Source organism: Erigeron canadensis, chromosome 3 (assembly GCF_010389155.1).
Source record: "Erigeron canadensis isolate Cc75 chromosome 3, C_canadensis_v1, whole genome shotgun sequence".
Lineage (NCBI taxonomy): Eukaryota > Viridiplantae > Streptophyta > Magnoliopsida > Asterales > Asteraceae > Erigeron > Erigeron canadensis.
In genome coordinates, this window is record NC_057763.1 from 8,376,234 (window position 1) to 8,404,132 (window position 27,899).

Sequence of the window (27,899 nt, forward strand, 5' to 3'; positions counted from 1 at the left end):
TTCAGTCATTTTATCAATTCAGTTATTTTATTTTAAAAAAAACAGTAAAATTACTAAAAACACAAAAAGACACTAGTAATAGCTACATTAGGCTACGTGTAAAACTTACTAATTATTCGGTGAGATTTCCCTGGCACGTTCCAAAGCTAATTGTTAACCGCATTCAAGATTTTGAGTTTTTGCCAAGATTTTGAGTTTTTGCCTTTCATGACCATCTATATTAGATTTTGTGTCAAAATCTTCAAGTCGTTTCTTTTTTCCATTTAGTTTCTTGTGTGCAACAAATCATCAACTCGTTTTGCAACTACAGTTATTTTGTCCATACCTTATGAAGGTTGTAAAATATGAAGTGTGTTTGAAAATGTGTAAAATGGTACTAGAGAGTGAGGAAGGAAGAAAGAAGATATATACATCTATAATGAATAAATATTTGGAAATGCAATTGTATATAGGGTATTTTGAAAAATGTAGTAACTAACACCGATGTTATTTTTTATAGTTTGAATCCTAATATCATCGATGATAGTGTATGAGAGAAGTTGAGATGTATACAACTTTATTTTTACCAAGGTAGCGATCGAGTTACAGGTTCTATCTAAGATTAAAAAAGACAACGATATTACCACTTAATTCAACCTTATTGTTTGTATACAAGTGACTAAAAACCTTTTAAGAAATTAGTATTGGAGTGGCATGTCATTCGCTGAGATAGTTTTGGTTTTTGCTTTAATTGGATGTACATAGACTTCCTGATGAAAGTTATATAAGGAGAGAAATGTCAGAGATACCCTCCACTAAAACAACACACCTTATAAATAATACACCCCATCCTAAATGAATAAATACACCATCATTCCTCCAAACTTTTGAAATAGCTACACTAATCATTATATTAATTACATTTACATTAATAACCTACACTACTCGTCGTCACCAACATCGGTCGCCGCCGTCACTTGTCACCACTGCATTGCTGCCACCGCCGTTGTATTGTCCGGTCACAATGCTAGTTTACTTTAATGTTTTTTGTGGTATAATACAACTAATCGGGGTAAAATACAACTTAATATTTGAATCTTAACTCTTAATTTTAATCCAAAGGGTAAAATTGTTTCAACTTCAATTCACCTCTAAAGTTTGATCAACCTTAGAATATCCTATCCAACCATTAATCGGTGCTGATAGGGAGGAATTCGAGCTACCCGGCCGGCCACAACGCCGATCCCTACACCCAATCCCCGATGCTCTCGTACTATTAATTTGATGTATACGCCTACCATTATTATCAAATATTCTAATCATCAAAATTGCAATCATTACATCGAAAAATATATTATTCAGCTCACATACTATGCCCACAAGCAAGTATGGGAAAGTGGCCACACCTTCAAGAAAGGGACATTTCGACCCAGATCATATAACACAAAAGATACGCTATTTATTTAATTAACTATTCCTTAAGAAAATGGTAGGGCCAGTTTTTATTATTCTAGTCCAGATTCCATTATTATTATAATCGATAATCGACTAATTGAGTTGTGACAAACATTTACATTAAAAAACTTTAAGATCAGTGCCCGTATAATGCAATGGCGGTAACGACGGTGGTGATGGTGTTGTTATTAACATAAAAATAATTTTATTGCGGTCAGAGATGTGATAAATTGTTACGGTAAGATATGAAAAGGGGAGGAGGGAGACGAATTTTGAGTTAGAGTTTTGCTATGTATTTCTACATGAGGGAGAGATAGATGGTGAATTTTTTTTTTAAAGGCATTTGAGTCATCGTCTATAAAATGAAAATAAAAATGTATTAAGGTGAAAAGTAAATGTATCATTTTAGGTTCTTAAAATTAAGGAGAGGAGATGAAGTTTCTTTTAAAAGGATTTATAGAAATAAATAAATTAAGTAAAAGACAACTTGTCAAAATCCCTATTGTCATAAATTAAAAATATGCTATAATTGAATAGGTTAATTACAATTTACAACACATGTGAGCCCTTGAACAGATCCTTAATTCATTTGAAAAAGGTCTTTTCATTTTGAAATAGTTCGATTATGTACTTTATATTTTGTCCCCCACGTAGGTTGTGAACTTAAAATAACTTTTTCTGATGATCTACCGTTGAAAAGTAAGTCCACTATGCATTTCTTGTTGATATTGGAACAAAGTTTTAAAAGTACTTTTTCAAATTGCGTATACTGGAACAAACTCAAAAGTATATCGCCTACATTGACAATTTTTTAAAGTTCATTACATACATTAAAACAAAAGATACAGTAATTAATTTACAGCTAAGACTACGTTCAAAAAATCATAATTTATAGCTCAATTCCTTTTATTTTTGGCGGGTTTGGTCAATCTTTGACATCAACTCAAATTAACTACCAAATGATACCTAAAACATGCGTGATTCTTAAGAATCACTACTTTCATATAATTGGGCTAGATAAGATGAAAATCTTGAAAAACCCCAAAAGAATGAAATTCGGAGGCGAGACTATTGTTAACTTGAAGCATAGATTGATACATCAGATGTAATGTAAGAAACTTGCCCAAGCATAGATACTAGAAACGAAACTAGTGTGAAGCTGGAGGCATGGTGTTTGGAGAAGTAACATCCTCAACTAGTACATTACTACTAGATGTAATTCTGTATCTAACATCTAAGCCTTCTAAATTAAGGTGATATATGGTATCAGAAAATTCATTACCAGAAACATTCTCGTTGTCAGTCTTTCCGGAAATCTCATCCTTTTGGGTTCGTTGTGATACTGATCGTATGTCCCATGTAAGCACTTGTTTGATCAACATTTGAAATTCTTGGGGTGATGAATATAGTGATCTCTTTTTATCCTGTAACAATGCGACAAGAACAAACATATGACTATTTGAGCTATATATTAATAAATAATAATAGTTATATTGTGTGAAAGCAATTCATAAGTGTTACCATTGCTGACCAACAATGAGTTAGAGTTGCAAAAAACTCAGAAGAGAAATCAACAGATGCTACCGCCAGCAAATCATCCATCTGTTAAAAATGCGGAGAAAATTACACGCTTAAGAACATCTTCAACGAGTCATACAAGTAAATTTATGTTCATAAGCTGCCAAGTTAACAGTTTTACAAATATTAAATCCCTCTTTTGCTATTGCCCGTTGGTATCATAGACTATTGACAGTGGACTTGTAGTAATAGGCTGATAGCTATTACTACATACTTAGATATATCAATTCTTCACGACTGATATTTATCTTTGTCGGCGCAATATAGCTAATATTTAAAAGTTCACCTTAACCCATTGGGGTATGGCTGCTTCTTCAATGCTGTCACAGTAAGGTAGATAGGGCTTGATATCCAGAACTGGCTACTCAACACCAGAACATAAAAAAGCATCAAAAATGGCAGATATAAACACAATATTTATGTGATACTGGAGCAATGAATTACTTACAGTGCCATCAACCAGATCCACACCTGAAAGTAGGATGCTGCTTCCCTGAACCGACTCCACCTAAAAGATTAATGTTCTTATTTTTAAAAACACACTTTACATAATTCAAATAATAATTTCTGTGGTATTATGTTCACCTGATCACCTCTAGATCTAAATAAATTGATAGCAAGTTCTGATCATAAATATAGAACGGATGATATGTTCACTATAAAAGTTGAAATATTTGCCAATTTCAATATAATTTTAACATTAAACTAGTAAGATAGTTTAATACACTTTAATTGCTGGTAGAATATCTAAAGTAGTCCTTAACAAAAACAAAGAAAGGAAGCTTTTGAACTAACAGAAACAAAGAAAGGAAGCTTTTGAACAGAAATTAATGCCATTAATGTATCGTTATTTCTTACAAAAGACGAACAATGTTGGAATGAAAAATAATATAGTAGAATTCAATTTACCTTAGCGACGGTAAGACCAATTGGGCAGGGGCGATGTGGTGATCTTGTAGCAAAGAGACCCATCTTTTCACCTTTCAGTCTTGGCACTCGCACCTACAATATTTAAGGTGGTCTGAAGCCTTTAGAAAGATAGTAAAATACTTAGAAAGAGATAGATCTGCACCTTTGCCTTCAACTTTGACCGAGATGGATGTTTCCACATCTTATCAAGATCTGTATTAAGATGAAAGACATATATGATCCAGCAGTGGGAATACTCCTCAAGACCCTCTAGAGATGCTGGTGGAACCCGACTTACATCAAACATCAACTGTGCCCTTGCAAGAGGTACAATCAGAGGTTGTCTTGGTGTCCCGTTCCTGAGTACATGAAGCATGCATAGGTCAAATAATTCAATTTCAAAGTACATACATAAATCGTATTTACATGCGTTAAGAGCAAAAGTTACTCCAAAAAAAGGCGCAATGACATTTACTTTTTATGAAACTTCAGCCGACCCACTTATATTGAGATGTCTGGCAAGGTGGTCATAAACCAATAGTCAGGCCTAATCACCACTTCACCAGAAAGGCAGAACAATGTATAAATAGTATTCATTTAGGAGTAAGGATAAAAGATTAAGCAATGGGAATGCTTTTGCAGTCCAAGTCCTAAAACCAACAGGTCCAAGTCAGTAAAATTGTAGGCTTAATTTCGGATTTTCAGAACAGAAGCTGGACAAAACCTTGGTGCATGGCAGAAAAATTACAGATCTCTCTTGCTGACTAGCTTATATTCTTCAGCGTTAAGGACTTCTCTTAGAAGTCTTAAAAAACGATGGAAATTAACGGCAACCCATTTCTAACCAGTTTGAATCCTAATCAACAACATTCATCTCCAACCAACAATCAGACTTCAAGAGATTCTTCCACAACATATTGAAGATTTAAGGATGAACATGGAAGGTTAAACTGGTGTAGGTTACTTGGCTTCTGGAACGTTGAACGAACATGGAACAGCTGTGCATGTGTCGTGGCAGGAACAAAATAATCTTAATTTCACTAGCTACTTACTTTAAACCTCCAATGCATTGAAACAACACAATCAAACCAAAACATAATATCCAATTGGATTGGGGGTTCATGGTAGTGGTGTCCATATTACAGTAGCGGCTACAGTAGTGCAATGGTGAGGCTGGTCACTGGTGTGCCATTACCAGAGGAGTGTTTGTTTGTTGTTAAGCCCATTTTTAGGTAAATTGTTTTGGCATATGAATCATTTCCCTTCTCTTAATGCTTAACATGCAAACAAACACAAGAAAGGTACAATTTAATTAATTTTCAGCAGTTGACATCTGAACTGGTGAGTGAGACAAGCATATGAGTTTAAGAAAGAACATGACATGTTGCATCTTAAGTCATTAAAAGCACGGACTTTAAACCATAAAACTACGGGCTCTATTACAGAGCTGAAACAGAAACTAGGCCAAAAACTTGGCGTGGGATCCATAAATCTATGAACAAGTCAACCAAATCTTGGAACTTGCAATTTTGGAAGGCTTGGAAAGCTTCTTCAGATACCGTAACCCATATAATTATCTTCAGCATGAATTTGGTTACGTTTTTCACCAACTTCCGTCGATGCATAGAGATGATCATGATCCAAAGCAATTGCAACCGGTTTCCGACCCGATGGAAGTCATGGAACGCTAATAAAAACCATTTTTTCTTCATCCAAACAATCTGACTTCACAAGGAATTCTCCAACAACATACTGAAGACTTAAGAATGATAATTGAAGGCTAAATCCTTGGTGATTGTTCCCGGATTAGGATACTTAGTTTAGTTCTCTTTTATAATTTTTCTTTCAATTTGTGAAACTTTACAATCATATAATTGCAAAGACTGTGACAGTTCATTGGTAGTTCATTATCTTATTTAAGTTATTTTGACCGAATTATTTTAAGACACATAGTTATGAGACAACTACGGAAATAAAAGTTGACCTTGCAACTTAGGAGATCACCCCTTCATAGGCACAAGCTTGAGTGAAATAAGCTAGTAAAAGTCTATAGATTGTGTGTAACTGTGTATTACACAATACATGGAAGCATCTAAAAGAGCATAGTATTAAGAAATAGAAACATAGATAACTTTTATTGTAACACTGAAATAGTTCATAATGATAAATAACCAGGAATAATAACTTTAAACAGGCTAAAATGTCATTAAAAGTTTTGTTTGAACCTAAATTGATCAGTTCAGTGACGGATTAAGATTAGGGCACAATCACTACAACTACAACTCCTGATAAATCAGTGCGAATCTAGCAAACTCTTAGCGAGTCTAAGGTGGTAGTGATTGTGTGATGAATATGATATGATTGATTCTTGATTGACTGTAAGAATTGAATGCGATTGAATTGAATGTGTGTATTGACATGCATTGAATTGAGCTTTTATAGAAAGTATATTTGGAAAGGTGACAAACACTTTCAAGGATTCTAATGTTTTTAGTTTCCTTTTCTTTGTAAAGACTGTAGCTTGACATGTATTGATTATCCATATGAATATTTATTTTTATATGTCATATGTATAATTTATGTACAAGGTTACCTTTGTTATATGTCATATGTATAAAATATGACATGCACTCGAGCAAGGGATGTCATAGCTCATGCCATGTACTATTCAAGCAAGGCATGTCATAGCTCATGCCATGTGCTATTCTAGCAAGGCATGTCATAGCTCATGCCATGTGCTATTCTAGCAAGGTATGTCATAGCTCATACTATTCTAGCAAGGCATGTCATAGCTCATGCCATGTGCTATTCTAGCAAGGCATGTCATAGCTCATGCTATTCTAGCAAGGCATGCCTTGCTATTCTACCAAGGCATGTCATAGCTCATGCTATTCTAGCAAGGCATGCCTTGCTATTCTACCAAGGCATGTCATAGCTCATGCTATTCTAGCAAGGCATGTCATAGCTCATGCCATGTGCTATTCGAGCAAGGCATGTCATAGCTCATGCTATTCTAGCAAGGCATGTCATAGCTCATGCTATTCTAGCAAGGCATGTCATAGCTCATGCTATTCTAACAAGGCATGTCATAGCTTATGCCATGTGCTATTCAAGCAAGGCATGAGCATGAGAATCATTACTAGAGCAAGTATGAGCATAAGGTCATAACTCGGGCATCACCTATTACTCGAGCATCATCCACTACTCGAGTATCCCCTCACGACACATCCTTGTTCGAGCAAACCTCAAGCGAACTCATTACTAGAGCAACATAACTCGAGCCATACCCTTGAGGGGTTATTTTGGCTGATTAAGCAAGGTTCGAGTACTATTACATAACTCGAGACATCCTTTGTAACTCGAGCTTTTTGAGAATACCCTCTTAGGGGTTTCGAGAGATTACTTTAGTTGCTATTATCCACTCGTCTTATTGTCGTGGATATCTATACACGATCAAGTTTGAAACAGACACCTTTAGCAATTAAGATGAATCATGTAATAAACACGATATGTACATAGACTCGTCCACATCAGAAAATATCAACTGTCTATATAGATTGAAAGTTTGAAATAGACAGAGAAATAATCTATAGTTTTACTAAGTACCAGGTACCCACAAGACTAAAACCAGGAGTAGTTACCTTTACCTTAACCAACTTGCTATCAAACCCTAATTTCTTAATCATTTCTTAACTGTCAAAATTGACTAATTTTAGTTACTCCTAGGTTACTTTCTTTTCATAGCTTTTATAAGTTTCATAACCAAAGATAACAATCAATTTCCTTGTATGTACAAATTTTAGCTACAGTACACTCCTTGTGGATATGAATCATGTGATACTCAATTTCCCTATATAGCATAAGGTGTTAACTTATTACTGATATCATGTACTTTGTACATTGATCACCAACTTACGTAATGAACAGTTTAAAATACTAATGACTTGAGAGTTGAGACAGTACCCGCGAATTTAATCTTTCGATACGTAAACTATAAAGCTTCTAGCCATAGCAAAAAAAAGAGGGGAGTAACAAATACTATACAAATTTTCCAATATATTGCATTTCGAAAGGAAAATGGACCCAACAAACAAAGGATTTAGCACAAACAGTAAATATATGTGGATGTGTCGGAATAACTGTCTTCCGAAAAAAGGTAACAGAGAGAAAGGGAAAAGAGATGGATAGAGATTTTGAAGATGTAATAATTACCTCGTAGAGAAACAAGATTGAATGATGCCAATGGCTGCCATGGGATAAATCGTCTCCAACTTATCAGTTACCGATTGAAGCATTGCCTTTCTTAGATCCTACAAAACTAGTTACAATAGTCAATAACTATCTTATCTAACATTATTGCCAAAACTAGAATACGAATTTAAATACAATTACAACAAATCGAAAGATTCAGTCAGAATCCTTAGACTTACAACTAGCATTTGACGTTTGCCGTTAAACTCGAAGACAACTTATGCTTTGTTATTAATGATTTATTTACACATAGTTTAAAAAAGCATATATTGGTTCTATCTACTTAATTGCATTTTGTAATTGGTAAAAAGGAAAAAAAAAAAAAAAAAAGAAGCTAGAAAAGAAGGCAGCACACAAGAATTAGGCCGAATGTCAGACTTAAGCGCAGATCAACCCACTTTCTTACAAAGAGATGTAGTGCATCAATTTTCAATGCTTCACTTATTCATTTCATATCAATGTATATCCATGCCACCATAAGTGTTATAGTTTCTTACATATGCAATAAAACACAAACTGGGAAGGAAATAGTTTCCGTGTCTAACTTTTTTCGCTTAATACATTGCAATTCCTAGAAAAACTTCAATTAACATCAAAAGGAAATTTCTTTAAAACATATAATAAAGACGTGTGAGTGTAAGTTACCTGTTGAGCCCGAATTCGACCTTGTCTTTCAGCAGCACATTTTTGTAAAGATTCTTTCAGTGATTTCTCAAGTTCCTCTATAATATTCTTCTTATCATTCAACTCTTTTCTTTTTTTACTCCAAAAGTACACTAAATATACACTCATCAAATTTTCATTACATTACAAGAATGTACATATATGTAATTTTTAGATACATAAAAATTAAAATAAAAAAGATATAACAAAACATTACCTGCTGATGCAGAAACAGCAGCAAAGGTCAATGTTATTGATAAAGTCAACCATTTTGAAGTTTCAGTCGACCACCTCCCTGCCATTGAGTTTAACTCAATAACACAAACCTCCGAAACCTTGTACTAGGGCTTAACCTGAGGCACACATAGACATACTGGTAATTTTTGTTTTGTTGGTAAATTGCAATAATGGTCCCTGTACTATACATGTATGTATATATATATGGTTGAACCATGTAGAAAGTTTACACTATATTGTTTGAGTTTTTTTTTTCCATAGAATAAGAAAAGAAATGATAATTTTTTTTTTAAATTGTCATTCTTGAATTTCTTTTATAAAAGAAAAAATAGGAAAGTATAGGAAAACTTAAAGGTTTTAAGTCCCAAAACTTTTTTATTAATTTTGGCATGATTGTGATGGAAAAGAAAGGATACATATATAAAATTACCATTTCACTATTCAAACTACATCTAATACTTATTTTATAAAGGCTATATGTGTAAAATTGTATCTTTTTTTCTTTTCCTTTCCATTCATTAAAACTCAAGAATGTAATCAACTATTTCTTTTCTTATCATATCTTTCATTTTTTTTAAACTCAAGAATGCATTATATTTATATAATTTCTTTTCTTTTCTTCCCTCATCTAATCTTATCATTTCTTTTCTTTTCTTTTCTTCCCTATTTATAGAGTTAAAAAGTTTATATATGTATGTCTCTCTGTTAAAAATTTATTGTTTTTTACTAAAATAAGGAGATAAGTTTTAAAATGATGTTTGTCATTGCTTCCAAACACCCCTATTAGTGTACAGAAGTCCACGACCCACAACAATCTTTTTGATTTCCTTCCTTTTTCACCTGAGCAACAGGTACTTTAATGCCCATTATTGTTCCCCCTTTTTCTTTTAATTTTATATACGAGTATATATATATGCATTTGATGTAGATAGATAAGTTAATAAATAAAATGTTCTTTATTAAAGATTAAAATCATCAATAATTGTCTTGATTTGACCAAACTTATTGATTTGTTGTGTATATATATATATATGCTGAATAGTGAATATGAAGACTTTTTTTCCTTGTAGCCAAGAATTTATAATTCCCAATGCCAAAATTAGGATTTGTGATCATATTAGTATTGTTCTTTTACTTGGCATTGCATATTGTGTTGCCAAATTTCAAGATTTTTAAGCCTCTTATTGTATGTAGAAGAAGTTTCAAGTTTGCCCAAAAAGTTCTTAAATTTGATAGCATGCTGCATTCACAAATATCACTTCATCGAATTCGCATGCTTTCGGAAAGGTATGATAATAAGGTACATGTATTTGATTATGTCCATAGTTAGTTTTGGTTTGAAATTCTGTCAAAGTCAGCATACCTCATTTGCAAAAAGTTTGAATTCAATTGGTTTGTAAGTGTTTTCTTTCGTTTAGTTAGTATAAATTGGATGTGTTCTTTTTGCATTGTGTAAAAGATCCACTATTGTTGGTATTTGATTAAGTCAATAATAGTTTTTCGGTCAATATTTGATCAAAGGCTCAAAGCATACCACCAATGCAAAAAACTGAGTTTGATTCAAGTTTATCACGAATGCAGAAATCTTAGTAGAAGGGTGAAGGGTTTAGATACAAATATGGACCAATCCTCATGGAAGCTATTGCTAGAAGAATTAACATTCAAAGAAAACTCGGCCCCTTTTAATAGTTGTCATGCTTCTACTATAGTTGAGGTATAAGACGAAATTTTTTTTAGTACTTCCTACATACAAGGGTTATAATGGTCCTCAGACGATAATTAGCAATTCCAAAATGGTGGTTATGATTTACTGATTTCGGTTACTCTTAGGTTGATAAAGACTACTTTTTGGTAGCATACTTTGGGGGGTCCTATGAGGGGGCACCGGATGTCAAAATTTGGTTACAAATGCACAAGGTATGTATGTTTAGGAATATCAAGTATGAATAAGTTTATTATATTGACACTGAGTTGTAAAAGTTATATGGGTTAAAAATGAGCATGTATCGTCTTAATAGTTTCAAAAGTTATTTTCATTGAGGCTAATGGTCAACATGACTTTGACAGGATGGTATTTGGCATCCCCCAGTAATTGCCGACGAGCAACAAGATGTTCCGATGTGGAATCCTGTATTATTTAAGCTTTCCTCCAATGAGCTGCTCCTCTTCTACAAGGTCGGGCAGGAGGTACAAAAGTATGTTTTTACCGTTTAACCAGTTGTGCTTTTGTATAAAATAAATTTTCTTGATGGATTTTTTATTTTTACTAGGTGGAGTGGCTGCATGAAAAGGTCAAATGATGGTGGTGTAACTTGGAGCGCGAGAGAACAACTTCCTCCTGGCATCTTAGGACCGATTAAGAATAAGGTTGAACATTTGATTTACTCTTTGTTTCATTTAAGGGTTCATAATTACGGAGACCATGATATCCTGGCGTGTATTTTTTTTCTGTGCAGCCCATCTTACTTGAAAATGGACAATTACTATGTGGTTCATCTGTCGAGAGTTGGAACTCATGGGGTGCTTGGGTGGAGGTTGTGTGCTTTACCTTGATGATCAATTCTCTGACTATAACTAAGTGAACCAGAGATGTTAACTTCGTTTTGTTTTATAATCCCTAAAACAGATGACTGCAGATTCCGGCAGGTCGTGGAAAAAATATGGACCAATTTATATCAAAGACCAGTCCCTCAGTGTAATCCAACCAGTTCCTTACAAAACTGAAAAAGGAAATCTACGTGTTCTATTAAGATCATTTGATGGTATTGGTCGAATTTGTATGTCAGAATCCTTTGATGGTGGCGAAACCTGGAGTTTTGTAGTCCCTACTGATTTGCCCAACCCAAATTCAGGTTTTAATCCATATTAACATAGTACCATATTCTTTTTCTTTTATTTTTTGTTGCAAGTTAAACAATTTTTTTTCCTGAAAATGCCAATAAAAATACTATAAAAAGTGTTGAGACTGACCAAAATCTGAATGACCCCATCATTTTCTCCAAACAACTCATATTGTAATTGTTTTTCATTCATGGTGACTTAACAGGTATAGATGGTGTAAAACTAAGTGATGGTCGGGTTGTGCTTGCGTATAATACGATCTCCAGAGCTGTGCTGAAAGTTGCTGTTTCAGCAGATGACGGAGACTCGTGGCAAGATGTTGCAACATTGGAGGATACAGAAGGAATGGAATTCTCATATCCTGCTGTTATTGAATCAAGTGATAAATGTGTTCATATCACATATACGTATAACAGGACACAGATTAAGGTAGGAATTTCTTGGTTTTACACTTCTACAGATTGTAAGTTTTTTCGATTACAGTTGTATTAATTTTCTAACTGCATTGTTATTGTTCTCAGCATGTTGTTCTCCAACCGAAAAAGGTGCAATAAAACTCAGAGAAACAAGATCTTGAAGATTTCTTTTTGATGTACCTTCACGGGTATTTTACAGATTTCTTGTTTGTATACTTTCATGTGTCAGATCACAAGAACAGATTGTGTACTTATTTCTTATTAATCGCAAGAACTTACTGTTTTACATTTGACATTTTTGCACATCAGATTGTTTGAGCATGATATTTGAATGTTGATTAATCTTAACTGTTCAGTGTGATTAAATGAATCATGCATGTATATGACTTGAAAATATGATACATATGAAATAGAAATAAATACAATTGCTAAACCAAACTACATAAATATGTATTTTGAATACAAAACTATTTTTAGATTTCTATGTTTAGAAGGTGGTATCTTTGTCTATTTCATAGAACTCGATGTTCTTGTATTTCTGAGAAATTATCTCTGCTTGAACTTTTCTTGCCGTGTCTGTAGCACAACCAACCAGAATTAAGACTGAGGTACCCGCAAATCCACGGAAAGCTGTGAGGTGTGTCGTTTGTTCCACAACAGCAGGCCCAGCTGCAAGAACCGCCAAAAATACTGACCCTAAAACTGATATCCTACTTAAAACCTGCAGACAACAACATATCAGCTTTTTAAAAGACTATTTTCTTTTTTGTTGCAAATAGACCATCGTCATTAGGTAAATGCATTGAAAACACCACACTGCAAGAATCAGATATTTCGGAATAGATGTGTATTTTCTGCCTCTACATGCCAATAAGCCCAATAATTTGTCCAGAATTTTTCGTTTATTTTTAAACGGAATAGTCTCTTTTGCATTTTTTTTACAAAAAATGCTAGTTTGTTTGCATCAAAAATCATAAGGGTTTAACTCCTAGGGTTGACTTTGTGATAAATTTTATAGGACGATAAGTCTAACCCATTTTTGGAGGTCCTAGGTACAAATTTGACTAAGATCAAACAATATCTAGGAGCCCGGACAACTTCATAGATAAATATTTTACTGATTTATGTGTAGGGGGGACTTTGCATGAATCACATGGATTTAGTAGCCCACTAAAGGTGGAGTGAAACTACAGGTACAGAAAACGAGGGAGCGTTCAAATGTATGTTTGAAAAGTAATATGTTGGAGCTTCAAATAATTTTTGATAAGTTAAAAAAGTAGCAAGAAAAAATGACCAGAAAAGGACTTAAGAAAAAATTAGAGTATGTATTTGAAAAAATATATAAATATCTCTAGTTTTCGACTTAAATAAGAGTAAATGTGCAATTAGAAATTCCCCATAGATGATTAGTTTTGTTGCTGCTTGTATGACACCCTGATTATCCCTATTCAGAAGCAGACTAATTTCTGTACCGGATAGAAATGCAAAGTCGAACATTTGACACTACAGATAAGATATTGAGAATTACCGTTCTGATGAATGCCGCTGTGCTTTTGCCAGGCCGTACCAGAGGAATGGAGGCACCTTGACGCTTCAACTGTTCACTGACATCATCGGGATCCAGTTGTAGGAAAGTGTAGTAATAGTTAAAGAAGCCTATCAATAATATGTTTGTTGGGAGATAGAAAGCACCTAAATAGTTACAAAATATAGTGAGATAAAGATCTTAAAAATTATCAGCTACCACAACAAAATTTGGTTCAAATACCCTTCTTACCCCCTGGATTCAAGCCGATGGCGGCATTTTTTAGAACATTTAAACCAGTAAACCGTGCTAGAGTGGCAGGAAGAGCTAATGATGACGTGGAGAATATGATTGGCATTACTCCCGAACTGTTGACCTGACCACATCATGCTCAAATCAATTCAATAAACCGGCAGTCAGAAAGCAGGAAATAATAAAGGTTATTTCACAAAGCATACATACCTTGAAAGGCAGGTAGGCAGATTTCTGAAGCCCCCCTGATTTACTACTGTACCTTGAAGCATAATTAATAGGAATTTTTCTTTCGGCTTCCTGAAACAGTTCAACGGTTACTTCACTGCCAGAAAAGTAGCCAAGACAGTTTTCACAAAGACCAAACAGTGAAATAGGTAATTTTACCTGAACATAGACGATGCTAAGAACTAGCAGGAAGAATGAAAAAACGATGGCAGCTAGACCCGTATAATTACCATCTTGAAAAGCCTCGGCAACTGTTCTACCAAATGATGCTGGCAGATAGGAGATGATGCTTGTAAAAATCAGAAGTGACGTACCATTTCCAAGTTTTAAATCTGTGATTCTTTCTCCAATAAATGTTGTCAACACTGATCCAAGTGTTAATAAGATAACAGAAGATAAGACCCACTGAGTGCTGAAGTCTTCGACATATGGACGAAGAAACAGTGCTTGACCAATTGCCTACTCATGGGGAAAAACCTTAGTTTAGAGATTAATAATATGTGATAAAATAGTAGTTGGTCTTATAAAAGAATTACTTGTTTCATCTCATGAAATTGAATCAAACCTTTTTTATAGAACATTCTATCCTACTCTTCCTAAATTACACGCATGCCTAGGATGAAACCCAAGACTCTTGAAAAACCCCTTATTAATCCACCCCCCAAATGTGGGAAGTGAGAATGTGAGACTCGAACCCGGGTGGATCCTCCCAAGGTCAAAGACCTTACCAATGGGCCACAGAAAAAAAAATATTTACTAAAGTTTCGAGGGTTATTGTTGGGAAAATTTGAATATATGACAGTTTTAAAATAGAGAATTCTAATCAAATATTTACCGATATCATAAGGGTTTTTTCTAGGGCCAAAAAAACTGAAACCCTGGAATAGAACTTTGACCAAAGTTGACTACAGTTCTTTTTGCAATTAGCGGTGTTACATATACCAATAACCGTTGATGCTAAGGTCGTAGAAAAGTTAATGGTAAATGTAATTTTGAAAATCATGTCTTTCACAGAAACCTGATGTGACCAACCTTTGTAGACAATTGAGCCTTAATGGAAGTTTTTTTACCTGCACCACAGCAAACCCAACAGAAGCATATCGAGTATACTGAAGAATTTTCTTTCTCCCTGCTTCACCTTCTCTTTTTTGAAGTTCTTGTAACTTGGGGTAAATTTGTGTAAGAAGTTGAAACACGATAGATGCATTAATGAACGGGACTATACCAAGGGAGCATATCCCGAGCCGACCTATTCCTCCTCCAGAAAATGTGTCCAAAGTACTTAAAATACTGTTTTGGTCCAAGTTCCCTACAAATGCTTCTCGGTTCACTCCACCAAGTGGTATGTATATTCCGAGTCGAGACAAAGCTAAGTACCCCAAAAGTTTAAGAAACTTTCCAGGTAATGGGCCTTTGAAGAAGTCACCAAAATCGATGGAAGTGTCCTCTATTGCAGCTGTCAACCATAACAAAAATCCATACATCACAATAACTTACGAAAGAAGCTTTTTAGTTTGCATCATAAAGATATGTAATCAATTTTCTCATTTATTGTGCTTGATTGCAAATTAGCCACTGCTCTTGCAAAAAAGTAGCAATTTTGACCTGCTTATTATTAAGTCAATTCAAGTTATGCTTATTCTCCAACTGGTTAAATGAATCAAACTGAAGACAGTGCTAAAAAGGAAACATGTCGAAAGTTGGCAAAAGTTTATTTCTTAAGGCATATAACCTCTTAAATCATTTAATTTAAAAACTAGTTTACTGAAATAATATAACTTTTTTTAAACCATAGTTGACGCATTAACAACTTAAACATTATTGACCAAATATGTTTGGGGTAAATCCACTCCTGCCGATTGTGACCTGTTACCCAACCCGCCCAATCCACCCATTTTGACACCATTACATGAAAGATACTAAACTAAGCACTTAGCACTTTTGTCCACGATCATTTTTCTAGTACGTTTCCACATCATATTTTTGCCTTTATGCAAAATGATGGTATGTTTGCAAGAAAAATTAAAGTACAATAGTTCCGAAAGTTAATCATCTGAAAACAAGAGAAAGTTGATAATCAGATCCAAACCTGCCGCTCCTCTAGATGGGGAAGATTTATCATTTTTTGTACCAAATGAACTTTCAAATGTCTCTGAAAACAATCCCAAAACACTTTCCCAAGCAGAACCCAGACCTGATGTTTTACCTGTATTGATACCTAGTGGATCAAAATTAGAGCTCTCGCAGCTGGAAAAAGATGAAAGAAAAAAACTGTCAAATATACTGCCAATGCATCAGAAAGCGTACATTTAAGTGTTAATGGTAAATACATGTTAAATCACTGTCTGAAATAAAGCTATTATCCTCATTTACCAAGCTTATACATAGGATTGGCAACTTTTCCAAGAGTCTACTTACACTTACTCTCTATTCCCTTCTTGAATCTACAGAGTTCCATATCCATTGCCAGGGCCTCATCCAAATGAGACATGACAAGGAAGATACAATAGGGCCTAACTAAAGTTTCATCATTAGCATAGTAGCTACATAATTCAGTACATATGTCTTTGTTTTGTACCATATTACATCTGTGGCCAAGTTCAAGAATCATGATCATTTAAGGAATGGAGACTTTGTTTTAAAGTTCAAACTATTCTTAACAGAAACTCAACTAAAATTAGTCTCACAAAACTCAAAGAAAGCATATATATGTCATTATGAGCATTTGGGATTGATTGTTCAACTGTTTATCTGCTTATTAGTTATATTAACGCAGATAAGCAATGACACACTCTTCTGCAAATGGTTTATCTGCATAGCTCAAAGCAAATAAGCACTTAAAACTAAACTAGTATGTAACCGCGCAATGCGACAAGACTGAACACTTTGTCGCCGACAACGACAAGTGGTCTTGCCTTGTTTTGCGTCGCGAAACATTTTATTCAGAAACTGTATAAATAGGTTGATACATACTTATAATTTACATTTATAAGCACTTTATAATAAGCAATCCCACTATGCAATTTATAATTGGAAATGGCAGGACCACTTCGGTCTGGTATGACTGGTGGAATGATAATGGACCACTATGCAATTTATATAGTAGAAGAAGGATTCATGATGCAGGTTTTGAAACTAATATGACTATTGATAGAATGGTTGAGCATGGAAGATGGATTTTTCCCGATGAATGGAGGAGACAACACCCTTTCCTTAATGAAATCCCGACTCCCACCAATCTTGTTATTAAGGACAGAGTAGTCTGGAGACAAAATAATGGGAGTGATGTGGAGTTTGCTGTTAGCAGGGTATAGGAGGATCTAAAGGAGAATGGAACAAAAGTAGATTGGAGTAAGCTAGTCTGGTTTTCTCAAGGTATAATATGTTCATCCTATGGCTTGCTGTCCATGAGAGATTGCAGACACAAGATAGACTAATGATGTGGAATAGGGATGATAATTTGAGATGTTTTCTTGGCAATGAATGCCCGGACTCACATATCCATCTTTTCATTCAATGTAAGTTTTCAAAAGTTGTTTGGGAAGAGATGTTGAAGAAGTGTTCTATCAAAGAAATTTCAGGGAATTGAAGAGACATTGTATCAATTATGGCTTCTAAATGTACAAGCAATGCTGTGGCAAGTGTGGTTGGAAAACTCGTCCTTGGAGCGTCTGTTTATCATATATGGCAGGAGTGAAACAGAAGGTGCTTTGGAGGGGAAAAGAGAAGTGAAAAGGTTGTTACTGATTGCATCACGGAAACTATCAAACTGAAAATGTTGAGCTTGAGGGTTAAAAAGACTAAGAATGTCATTCAAGAGTATAGGAGATGGGATATTCAACCTATTTTCAGAGACTAATTTCTTATGGTCACAGATTGGGTTTTGATTGAATTGTGCTACTATGATGCATGTGCGAACTGGAATAGAGAGTGCGTGAAAGATGAGCCTTCTTGGTCCATTCTAGTGAGTTGTGTTTAGATGTATTTCTTGCAAAAGTAATTAGTTTGTTGAATTTGTTTCAGTATATTTGAGGTATGGAACTTTGCAGCAGTTGGGTTTGTCCAATTGGCTGGGATGTATATTTGTAAATATTGGTTGATTAATATATAATGTTCACCTTTGGAGAAAAAAAATAATAAGCAATCCCAAACACCCTAGAAGCTAACAGTATGTTTTTGTTTGGTGGACTATTATTTTGTGACGGAAGGAAAAGTACACAAGAAATGCATTGAAAAAATTCCCAACTCGGAGAAAGCAAAATCAAGATGCAAAATACCAAATTCCCAATGAGCATATGCTTGCAATAATTTAACAAAATCTTGCAATAATAACATCTAATTATATAATTAGAGCTGCAAACAAACTGAACAATGGACGAACCGTTCATGAACTGTTCGGCGGGAAGTTTGTTCACAATCATTCATTTAAATGAACAAATCAATTTTCTTAACGAACTAACATGTACACAGATTTTTTTGTTAAGATATCCTTAAGTTAAACGAAAGAACACGAACATGGTCTCATTCGATTCGTTTATAGTCCTAAATATAATGAAAAAGCACCCGACTTTACAAACAAAGATTGAATTTTGTAAAGAACCCAATATGAAAATATTGAAAAAAAATGAGGGAATACCAACCTGGTGGATAAGAGAGTGTTGTTTTTGGTTCTTCTTGTGTGGACAGAAAGTGTGGCTCTGCAAATATTATTATTATTTCTTTTATAATGAAATGGAGTGCGAAATTTGCAAGAAAGGTAGCATTGTGTTGAAGCAGATGATGAAGATGATGACGCAATCTCTCCCCCTGTTATCAACATTATCCCCAACTAGTTGTTTTCACTTGTCTTGAGATTTTTCACTTCAAAGAAAGGGGACTACTAATTTTTTATTTGATCTGTTAAAAAGAGAATATTTGGAGGGGGGAATTTTAAGAAAGCTGAAACCTTAGGGGAGTTTTATTAAAATTAAGAAAACTATAAACCGGAAAAACATATGGCTTTTGGTTTGGGTATTTATGAAAGAAAAATGATCAATCAAAACTAAAACTATTGACTCAATTTGAGTTTAATTTTAGGAGAAAAATGATAAGAATTGAAAGGATTTTTTTTTTGTTGATTTTTCAATGTTCCTTAAAAAAATTTATGCCCATTAATGGGATCACTTCCAATCATCTTTTTTCTTTTATATAATTTAAACTCAACACATCATAAGACAATATATTTTTGAATATAACTTGTATCTATACTTATAAAACTTAACTTATGTTCAGTAGATATCTTATTATATACCGTACTTATCAATATGTATTTTATATAAAAAGTACATATCATGATCAATCAATGAATTCAGTTATTTCGTTTTTAAACTCTTATCTTATTAAATTACACTCTGATATCTTATCTTTTAAAATATTTCGACTATCACTTTTATATCGGTCACATTTAGATCTACCTACACTCGACACCATCACCACTACTAATAGTTATCGCCATCATCACCCGTCACCTACACCTCCAGACTCCGTCGTGAACATCATTGTTGCATTAAACAAGTATTATGCTAGTTATTATATTAACATAATGGGTGAAGGTTTAGATTACTCCAAATGCAAAACCTTACCAATGGGTACCAACCGATTGGTTTATATTAACACACACAAAGGATATTCATTTACTTGTTTTATCCAATAAAAACAAATATATAAACTGTTTAAAGTTAAATGAACGTGAATGTGAATATGTATAACTAAATGTTTTATGATAACGATAAATATATAGATCTAAAATTAAATGGAAAAAACCCCACAAGACTAATTGTCATTTCTAGTCCCAAACAAACCACCTAAGAGTGACACTAAGTCAAGATGTTCTCAAAAGATTGACAACAAATATAACAAACAACCTTTTATGTCTAGCTTCAAACATTCTCGGACTAAATAACGAAGGCTGGTCTGCAACTTTGTATAGGAATGAGCAAGTCTATTCAATCAATCACTACTTTAATAAAAAGCAAACTTAAAAAGCTAGAAAGTTTAAAAAGAGAAGTATAAACAAACATGCCAACATCGGTTTGAGGAGGCCAAAACTCACTTTTAGCTCAACATTTACTTGCTACAATGAGACGTGTATAATACAGACTTTTAATTCTTCAAATGAAAAGTCTAAAATATAAAGCTACCAGTGTATCTAGCATTTCTAACGTGCAGCATACACAAGGTTGCATCCACTTGTAAGCCAAAAACTATCAGTTAGCGAATAAATAGAAAACAATGTAGACCCAAAATGAACTCAGCAGACGGTGGAGCCATGTTTCATAAGTATATAGATATATATATGTCTTGATCTAGTTGATTCAACCCCATAAGTTGACTAACTGATATCCGGCTCAACAGAAAAGTCAGGTTCTTCCGGTTTCTGCAGTTTAGGTAACCTGCCTTCACTTTTAAGCCTCCGAGCAATTCCCCTTCTTGTGTTTGCAGCAAACCTTGATGCCAATATGGTGACCCCTAGGTTTGACTCAACTTGAGCTGTTGGACCATGAGACTGCTCATTTTCTTGATCCACTTGGTGATGACTTTGATCATGTTCATCATCATCATCATCATCATCATCATCATCGTGTTCATGGTGATCAACAAAAGACTCCATTGTTGAAAGGTATCTCGCCATGGTCCTCCTTTTATGTCTTCTCCAAGCAGCCTGTATAAAGCAAGCGGCCCATGTCCTCCAATGGTGGGAATAATGTCTAAAAGTATGCTGCAATTTCTTGCTATGCAGTCTTCTGAACTGATTTGCAACAAATTTGAGATCTTCAGCTCGTAGGGCAAAAGCTTCTACTTCTGTAAGAGATCGCACAGTTCGGGTTGAAGATGGTAAGTTGACTGTTGACTTTGGATGTAAAGCCCACGCAAGAAGTTCTTCACCACAAAAATCTCCAGGCCTCATTATGATGGAATTAAAGAAGCCCGTCCGGCCTCCATTTGTTGTGGAGCTTTCGAGTCTGCCTCTAATAATGAAAAACATCTCTGTTACAGGATCTCCTTCACGAACCATGTATGCACCTTCGGTGCTTAAAGATGAAACGAGACGCTCGCATATGGCATCCAGTAATTGGTCATCCATCTGCGAAAAGAACGGAACCTGCAATGTGCAAAAAGCAATTTACTTAAATTAGTTTTAAGTATGAACGGATAGATCGTTCATATATACTTCAAATACAACATTGGGGCCAACTAACTTTTAAGATTTAAAAGTAGCATTCCTAAAATCTGTTTATGAACGCATCAGTGCATGCTAGTACACGAAGATGAGTGTGGGGAAATATTATGCATGAAACGATGAAAAACAGTGGAGGTGTTTAAACGTGCATTTTGGAGCGATTATGTCACATTGAATAATCAGATACTTAAATTGCTGCAGGAGATCAGTATTGCTTCAGATGTTTGAAGTTGTGACAATCCGCATACAAATTCTGACATTGACAGGAAATAATAAATGTGCAAAAAAGGAGACACACCATTTAAGATGAGAGTAAAGGTCTCTCAAATAAGGTTGAGAGAAGGGTTGATTAGAAAATTTTATTTAGCTGTGTTTTGAAGTACCTAGTATGAAACTGATTATGAGAGAATCACATAATTAGAAGCAGAATTTATTAATCCAAACATTAATAATGGAAAGCATACCCGGCGAACAAGGTCCAAGCACAAGTGGCGTTGGATATCCCGTCGAAGATCAGCAGGTAAGCCATGAAGGATAGCTTCTTCATGTACTCCTCGAGTTGCAACCCACTTATATTGAACAAAACGCCTAACACGTTTTCTCAAATCTTCAGGCAGTTGACGGTGTCTCATCCACTCCTCAGTATCTCTTCGCCTAAGCCTCCATTCTTCAAGTCTCATGGTTAATGATTGTAGGTATGTCTACACATGCCACAAGCCCACAACATGGATATATAATCAGAGATTTATTAAAGTAAGAGGTGGATTCATACAATAATTATGCTTCCGCATACCTGCATGTTGCCAATCAGGTGTGCAAACAAAACAAGACCAACAATGGCAATGAGTATTGCAAATGATGTCTCCCCTATGAATGTGGTAGTTGACAAGTTTTGCCCATATGAACTGGAAAACAATATAAAATCATGGTTAGCAGATAATACTGTTTGCACTGGGCACCTGACGTATAAAGAATGGTTTAACATTCCAAATAGCTCGTTATTTAACTTCATAGTGGAAGGACACGAGTGCATCATACAATATGGGTTATGTCATTTGAGGGTATTTCTGTCATTGAACTAACATCAGCTTCTAACATGCATCAATTCTATTTGCTTGGAGGATTGTTGCTTATAATGAGTGCCCATAAAAGATAGAATTATCTAATACATGCAAATATGTGTACGTAATAAGCAACCTGGTAGATGTGTACACTTATAAACCAACGATAACTGGTTTACAAACAGTCGTGATGACAAGTGGTTTAAATAAATGAGAGATTGAGAACCTCTCTACAAATTGTGGTGTTGGGAATTAAATCTGCAAGTATGTAAAATATGTTTTCTTTTGGTTAATAAAAGTCTTACTCTCAACAAATGACAACCAGGCACAAGCATGAAAAAACAAAATCAGAAAAGATCCAAGAGGCAGTATTACTCGGGGAGGTTGTCCTATATTTCTTCCCAGATCAAGCCCTCTATGACTCTATACCTTCACAGCCTAGTATTTCTAAAAGCAGTAAAGCAATCACCACCAATGGATGGCCCCACATATTGATATCATGACTATCATTATGGCATAGGCGGTCTTACACTGGGTAAGTACTCAAGAGGCTCTCGAACTGATCCCCGCCAACCCCGTGACTCGTGAGGTTGAATCAGCTGCTCTGGATATACCATTCTACCATAGGGTGACATGGTTTAACCAGTATTAGTCACACAAGGCTCTCATATGTCAAATTTAAGTCTAGGCATCTAACACTTAGGCAAACTAATTTCCGTAAAGTACTATTATAGTAAAACAAGTGACACCTGCAGTAAGGGTGTGCAAACAATTTATTTAACTTGAGTAAACAGGCCAATTTGCTTCAACATGGTGAGGTTTGACATCCATAAATTGGTCAACTGGTTTGAAATCTATTTACCCTGTTAGGTTTAAGATTTAAAGTGACAACAAGCAGTCATTTCAGCCAAACTGAACCATGCATATTATGAATATCTTAAAACTTATACTGAATATTAAAGTAATTTGTATGCAAAGTCAGCAGTTAAATTTGAATGTTGATATTCAAAGAAAAAAAGTTCAAACTACCAAAGGGCCTTTGACCTAGCGGTATTGGGTGTGATCCATCAAACAAAAGGTTGTCAGTTGAAATCTAACTTGAGGAAATTGGTGTAGATGATTTAGGTGGTTGTAGGTGTGTAACTAGTTGCCTTTCAACAGAAAAAAAAATAAAGGTTCAAACCCTTTCCCCTTTTCTCTTTTCTTTACTATCTTTGAAGATGAGCTTCCGTATGTGAAACTAAAAAACTAAATCAGATGCTAAAACCAGTCGAAACAAACAAGTTTTGGTCAGTACAGCCAAGTCTATTAATTTGGATAAATTTATTTTGCAAATTGTCATTTCGAATCCCCAAATTGACACACACATCCCTACCCCTCAATCTATCAGCCTATCACGTACTAATCTCAAACGTTACCCACTCGTGCAATTACCTCACTCTTTTTACTCTATTTCGTACAGCATTTTGTTCTTAACATTTCAGGTTCCTTATGGTGAGTAGTTAACTTACAGCTCCTTTATGTAACCCTGGAAAATCTTTGTTTTTATTAAAGATTATAACACATGTTTAATTATGTCAAGACTAATTTATGAATATTGGATCACGAATTGTTACATGACTTGATTTTGTAGCGATCTTTTGCATCTCTTTAGAACTTTGTCTGATTCTATGATGACAGCTTGCTTGAGATACACTCATGGTTTTTCCCGGGTCTTTATTGGGCTTGTTACACTACAGACTGATTCACTTTAGAGTAAAATTTTAGGAGATCAACTTTGAGATCTCATCTTTAATTGTATAATGATATAGCTTTGATCTAAATACTTTATGTCAATCTAGTATACATGGAGTAGTCAATCTATGAGAATCACTTAGGAATCCTAAATTGAATATTTATGATCCTTATCTTTTTAGTTCAATTTCGCTAAAAAGAAAAATTAAAAAAATTCAAGCTTTAGTTATTTCAAATTCAGTAGTCACTTCAACTTTATATATTGCAAGTACATAATTTCTTAAAGATGGAAGAAAGGCATACCTTAGTTGTTGTAATCCCCACCATAAACAATAGAAGTATTTGTGAAAGAAATTCGAGGATATGACATTTTTTTGCACTGCACTTTCAAATATTCCATACTTAAAGTTGAAGGGTGAATCATCATTAGCAGTGCACCTCTTGAACGCATTGGTCACATTTGCCCAATTTCTGCGATCACTATGATTGATGGAGCCGCAATCCAGATAACTAGCTTTACATGAAGCTTTTTCAAGATTGCAAATAGATTTCCAGCACGACATGTGTCGATCAATGGATAGCAGATACCAAGCTGCACCCAATACCTAATCACCAGAAAAAAATGTCTCAAGTAAAAAAACAAAGGAACGAAGTTGGATTTAATTTTCTGTATATTATATAGATTCAATATACATACATGACTAGCCAACATGTACAACATTAAATTATATGCAGCCCCTGCCCAAGCAGTTTTTGTCACCACTCCTGTTGCTTTGACCAATTCAGAACTTAAAGGAAAAATTAGATATAATCTCGGAATATATTGTAATAGTACAATCAACGCAAGGGCGTTATTATTGTGATTGGCCCGTGAGCTCCTCGTTGCTGGTATGATGAACCAGATAACAAACTGCAAAAATTCCACAAATATCAGCACCAATGGGAAGAAAGCGAAATAACCTATTTAAACACTCCATCTAAAAAGCATGAAAAGTACCTGCGGGAGAGGAAGCGTTGCAATTAGATCAATGAAAAAATCAGTTCTAATATATCTTCTGGCAATCTTCTTAGGATCCATAACAAGCTCACCTCTCCCAAAAACCCGAGAGCTAGGAGCAACATAAGCTGTCCTAAACTTAATTGCCATATGTAATATATAAAACAAATCTGCCAGAGTACGAAAAGTAGTAACAACTATTCGCAGATTCAAGTCCGTTTTCACACACCATGAGTCTTGGTCTCCTACCACACCAGGCAAATAGAAATACAATGGATCGATAAATAATGCCAACAAGCAAGATACAATAAAAATCCGGTTCCACTTTAACACAATCTCACTACCCGGATCAAGTATCCGCTTTTGCCATGGCTCATGATCCTCGGGAAATAAATTACTTGTTCCAGGTTTCGAATTAGGATTTCCGTTGACTTTTCCCATACCAAAATTGGATTTTGGTAAAAGGGTTAAACCATTGTACCCGGAAGACGATTTTTCAAGGTGTAAGGGCTCACTTCTTCCCCATACAAAATCTTTCTTTTGCTTGTCATTTGCATAAAACCTACATACATAATTATAATGAGCCCACAGAATACAGATATCTATGGTATGTACTTAAACTCTAAATCCAAAACTTAGCAATCTAAATGGGGAAATGTACATGGTCAAGCGATAATATCTCCATGACCATATCCGAACCTTCTCCTAGAGATTCGAACTTGAACCTCTTGTGAGGACACAGTATGTCTCACCACTAGGTCACCTTAGTGGTGGTTACACTCACACCTTAGCAATCCAGGTAGGGCAAAATAACCTTAAATCATATCAACTCTTTATTTAGTTTGTAACAATAGTTCATTAAATTTCCTAAATCTTTTTTTTTTTCTTTTTGGCTAAGCATAAGTACAAAAAGTTTGCTGACAACCAACCAAAACACCATGTTAAACTACACTCAATAATAAAAGCAGCATACTTTCACATCACACACATGTTTCTTTTTCCATAATAAATCTAACAATAAATCATCAAGAATTTTAACAAACATTAAAAAGATCAAATTTTGAACACAACCCACTCCTTATAATCATAAATAAAATCAAAACTCTAAAAATCTTGGAAAATAAACACGAAAAAACAAAAAAGATTAAATTTTTAAAGATCAAAAAATCTAACCTGACAATCTTCTCCTTGTTTAACTCCATAAGTTAAAAACCCAAGACAAAAACCTCTGATTAAGTCTTATGTTGTGGGTAAAGATTGATGATGGGATGTTGGGGAAACAGAGAAATAGTGAAAGTGACAATTAATGAGAGAACAATAATTGGGTAATGGTTTCTGTTTCCATAAATTGTAGTAAAAAATACATAGGTCTATATATGTTTTTTTTTACAAAAATTGTATTATAGATATAGTATAGATACAAGTGTATATATATATGAAATATATGAAAGGAATATTTAAGGATTTAAATTAGTTGTTTAAAGGTACATTCGAGGAATGTTATGTTAAAAGGGGTATAAGATGATTAATTAATTAATGAGATGTTAGGAATTGGCTTCTTAATTTGATGATAGAAAATTAGAAACTAGTGGTGTTTTTGTATTAGTGAAAAAGGTAAAGTAAAAAGAACGAGGAAAGATATTTAAAGAAAATGGTGTCATAGTCACGAGCCATAACAGTGGGGAAATGAGTAGGGCCAGCTTTTCTTTAAAAACAAATTAAAAGTGATGAGTAGGCCCGTTTTTGTTGACTCAATTATCTCAGACTATCATTTTTTTATAAATCTTTATACATCTTTATAAATTCTTCAAATCTTATAATTTTATCTCTAACCATACAAACATCCTTACATATCATTTTATCTCCACTAAAAACAAAAATATATTAAGTAAAGACAAGTAAGGGCATGCCCTTAGGTAAGAGCATCCTTCAAAAAAATCATTAATTTTGGACAAGCTTCAATGGCAAAGGATATCCAAGGGCACGTAATGACACCCCATTGGAGATAGCCTAAGGTGGGGAATGCTTCACTCCGTTCATCCCCGCTTTTTCTCTTCCTCCCCGCCCAGTCCCTAAATGCACTGAATGTTTTCTTGTCCCTCCCTGCCACTCCCCACCCTTTTTTATTTTATTTATTTTCTATTTATTTTTAACTAACTAAATAAAAAGTTTAATCTAAAACAAATATTACTAAAACCATAAAATATTAAATAATATTACTAAAATCATTACATTACATTATATTACTAAAATCATTAAAAAAAATCACATTATATATATTACTAAAATTATTAAAAACATTACATAAACCTAATACTCTGAATAGTCTGAGTTCACAGTACTGTTGTCGTCGTTACGATGAATGTATAGATAGGGTTCATGAGACACGGTAATTTCCCGGGGTTGAGGAGATACGTACTCTAACTCCTGGTCAGTATGATAATCTACATGCTGACCACCACCAACATTGCCTTGCGAGAATAACGTGTGGTCAAGCGTGGCTGTGAAGATGGAAGAGGCAGTGGTAAGTTGGATAATAATTTGGTTCAGCCAG

The 27,899-nt window shown here is 34.5% G+C and overlaps 4 protein-coding genes across 6 annotated transcripts; 1 reads left to right on the forward strand and 3 right to left on the reverse strand.

The window, feature by feature from the left end:
- Positions 1–2,484: 2,484 nt before the first annotated feature.
- LOC122593395 (tRNA (adenine(37)-N6)-methyltransferase) lies at positions 2,485–9,281 on the reverse strand. 2 transcript variants are annotated; one of them, XM_043765797.1, is made up of 9 exons: positions 9,053–9,281; positions 8,818–8,948; positions 8,134–8,231; positions 4,085–4,280; positions 3,922–4,014; positions 3,461–3,520; positions 3,299–3,373; positions 2,956–3,036; positions 2,485–2,858 (listed from the first exon to the last, which is right to left on the reverse strand). In XM_043765797.1, the coding sequence occupies exons 1-9, from the start codon at positions 9,135–9,137 to the stop codon at positions 2,583–2,585; spliced, it is 1,095 nt and encodes a 364-aa protein (XP_043621732.1). In that variant the 5' UTR covers positions 9,138–9,281; the 3' UTR covers positions 2,485–2,582. The 2 variants fall into 2 exon arrangements, with proteins under 2 accessions (XP_043621732.1, XP_043621733.1); XM_043765798.1 differs by lacking the exon at positions 9,053–9,281 and having other exon boundaries at positions 8,134–8,239; positions 8,818–8,905.
- A 559-nt stretch (positions 9,282–9,840) lies between these two features.
- On the forward strand, positions 9,841–12,617 carry LOC122591503. 2 transcript variants are annotated; one of them, XM_043763769.1, is made up of 10 exons: positions 9,857–9,923; positions 10,267–10,359; positions 10,654–10,786; positions 10,903–10,989; positions 11,140–11,267; positions 11,343–11,439; positions 11,529–11,606; positions 11,699–11,924; positions 12,119–12,342; positions 12,435–12,617. In XM_043763769.1, exons 2-10 carry the CDS (start codon positions 10,310–10,312, stop codon positions 12,465–12,467), a joined length of 1,056 nt encoding a protein of 351 aa, XP_043619704.1. In that variant the 5' UTR covers positions 9,857–9,923; positions 10,267–10,309; the 3' UTR covers positions 12,468–12,617. The 2 variants fall into 2 exon arrangements, with proteins under 2 accessions (XP_043619705.1, XP_043619704.1); XM_043763770.1 differs by lacking the exon at positions 10,267–10,359 and having other exon boundaries at positions 9,841–9,923.
- Positions 12,618–12,690: 73 nt separating this feature from the next.
- LOC122591502 (preprotein translocase subunit SCY1, chloroplastic) lies at positions 12,691–19,189 on the reverse strand. The gene is made up of 8 exons (XM_043763767.1): positions 18,975–19,189; positions 16,424–16,581; positions 15,405–15,790; positions 14,494–14,793; positions 14,317–14,406; positions 14,107–14,230; positions 13,858–14,021; positions 12,691–13,050 (listed from the first exon to the last, which is right to left on the reverse strand). The coding sequence occupies exons 1-8, from the start codon at positions 19,151–19,153 to the stop codon at positions 12,817–12,819; spliced, it is 1,635 nt and encodes a 544-aa protein (XP_043619702.1). The 5' UTR covers positions 19,154–19,189; the 3' UTR covers positions 12,691–12,816.
- Positions 19,190–20,382: 1,193 nt separating this feature from the next.
- LOC122592801 (cyclic nucleotide-gated ion channel 17-like) lies at positions 20,383–26,693 on the reverse strand. Its single transcript, XM_043765115.1, has 7 exons — positions 26,519–26,693; positions 25,346–25,907; positions 25,046–25,258; positions 24,652–24,953; positions 22,347–22,458; positions 22,018–22,254; positions 20,383–21,475 (listed from the first exon to the last, which is right to left on the reverse strand). The coding sequence occupies exons 1-7, from the start codon at positions 26,545–26,547 to the stop codon at positions 20,705–20,707; spliced, it is 2,226 nt and encodes a 741-aa protein (XP_043621050.1). The 5' UTR covers positions 26,548–26,693; the 3' UTR covers positions 20,383–20,704.
- Between the last annotated feature and the right edge of the window lie 1,206 nt (positions 26,694–27,899).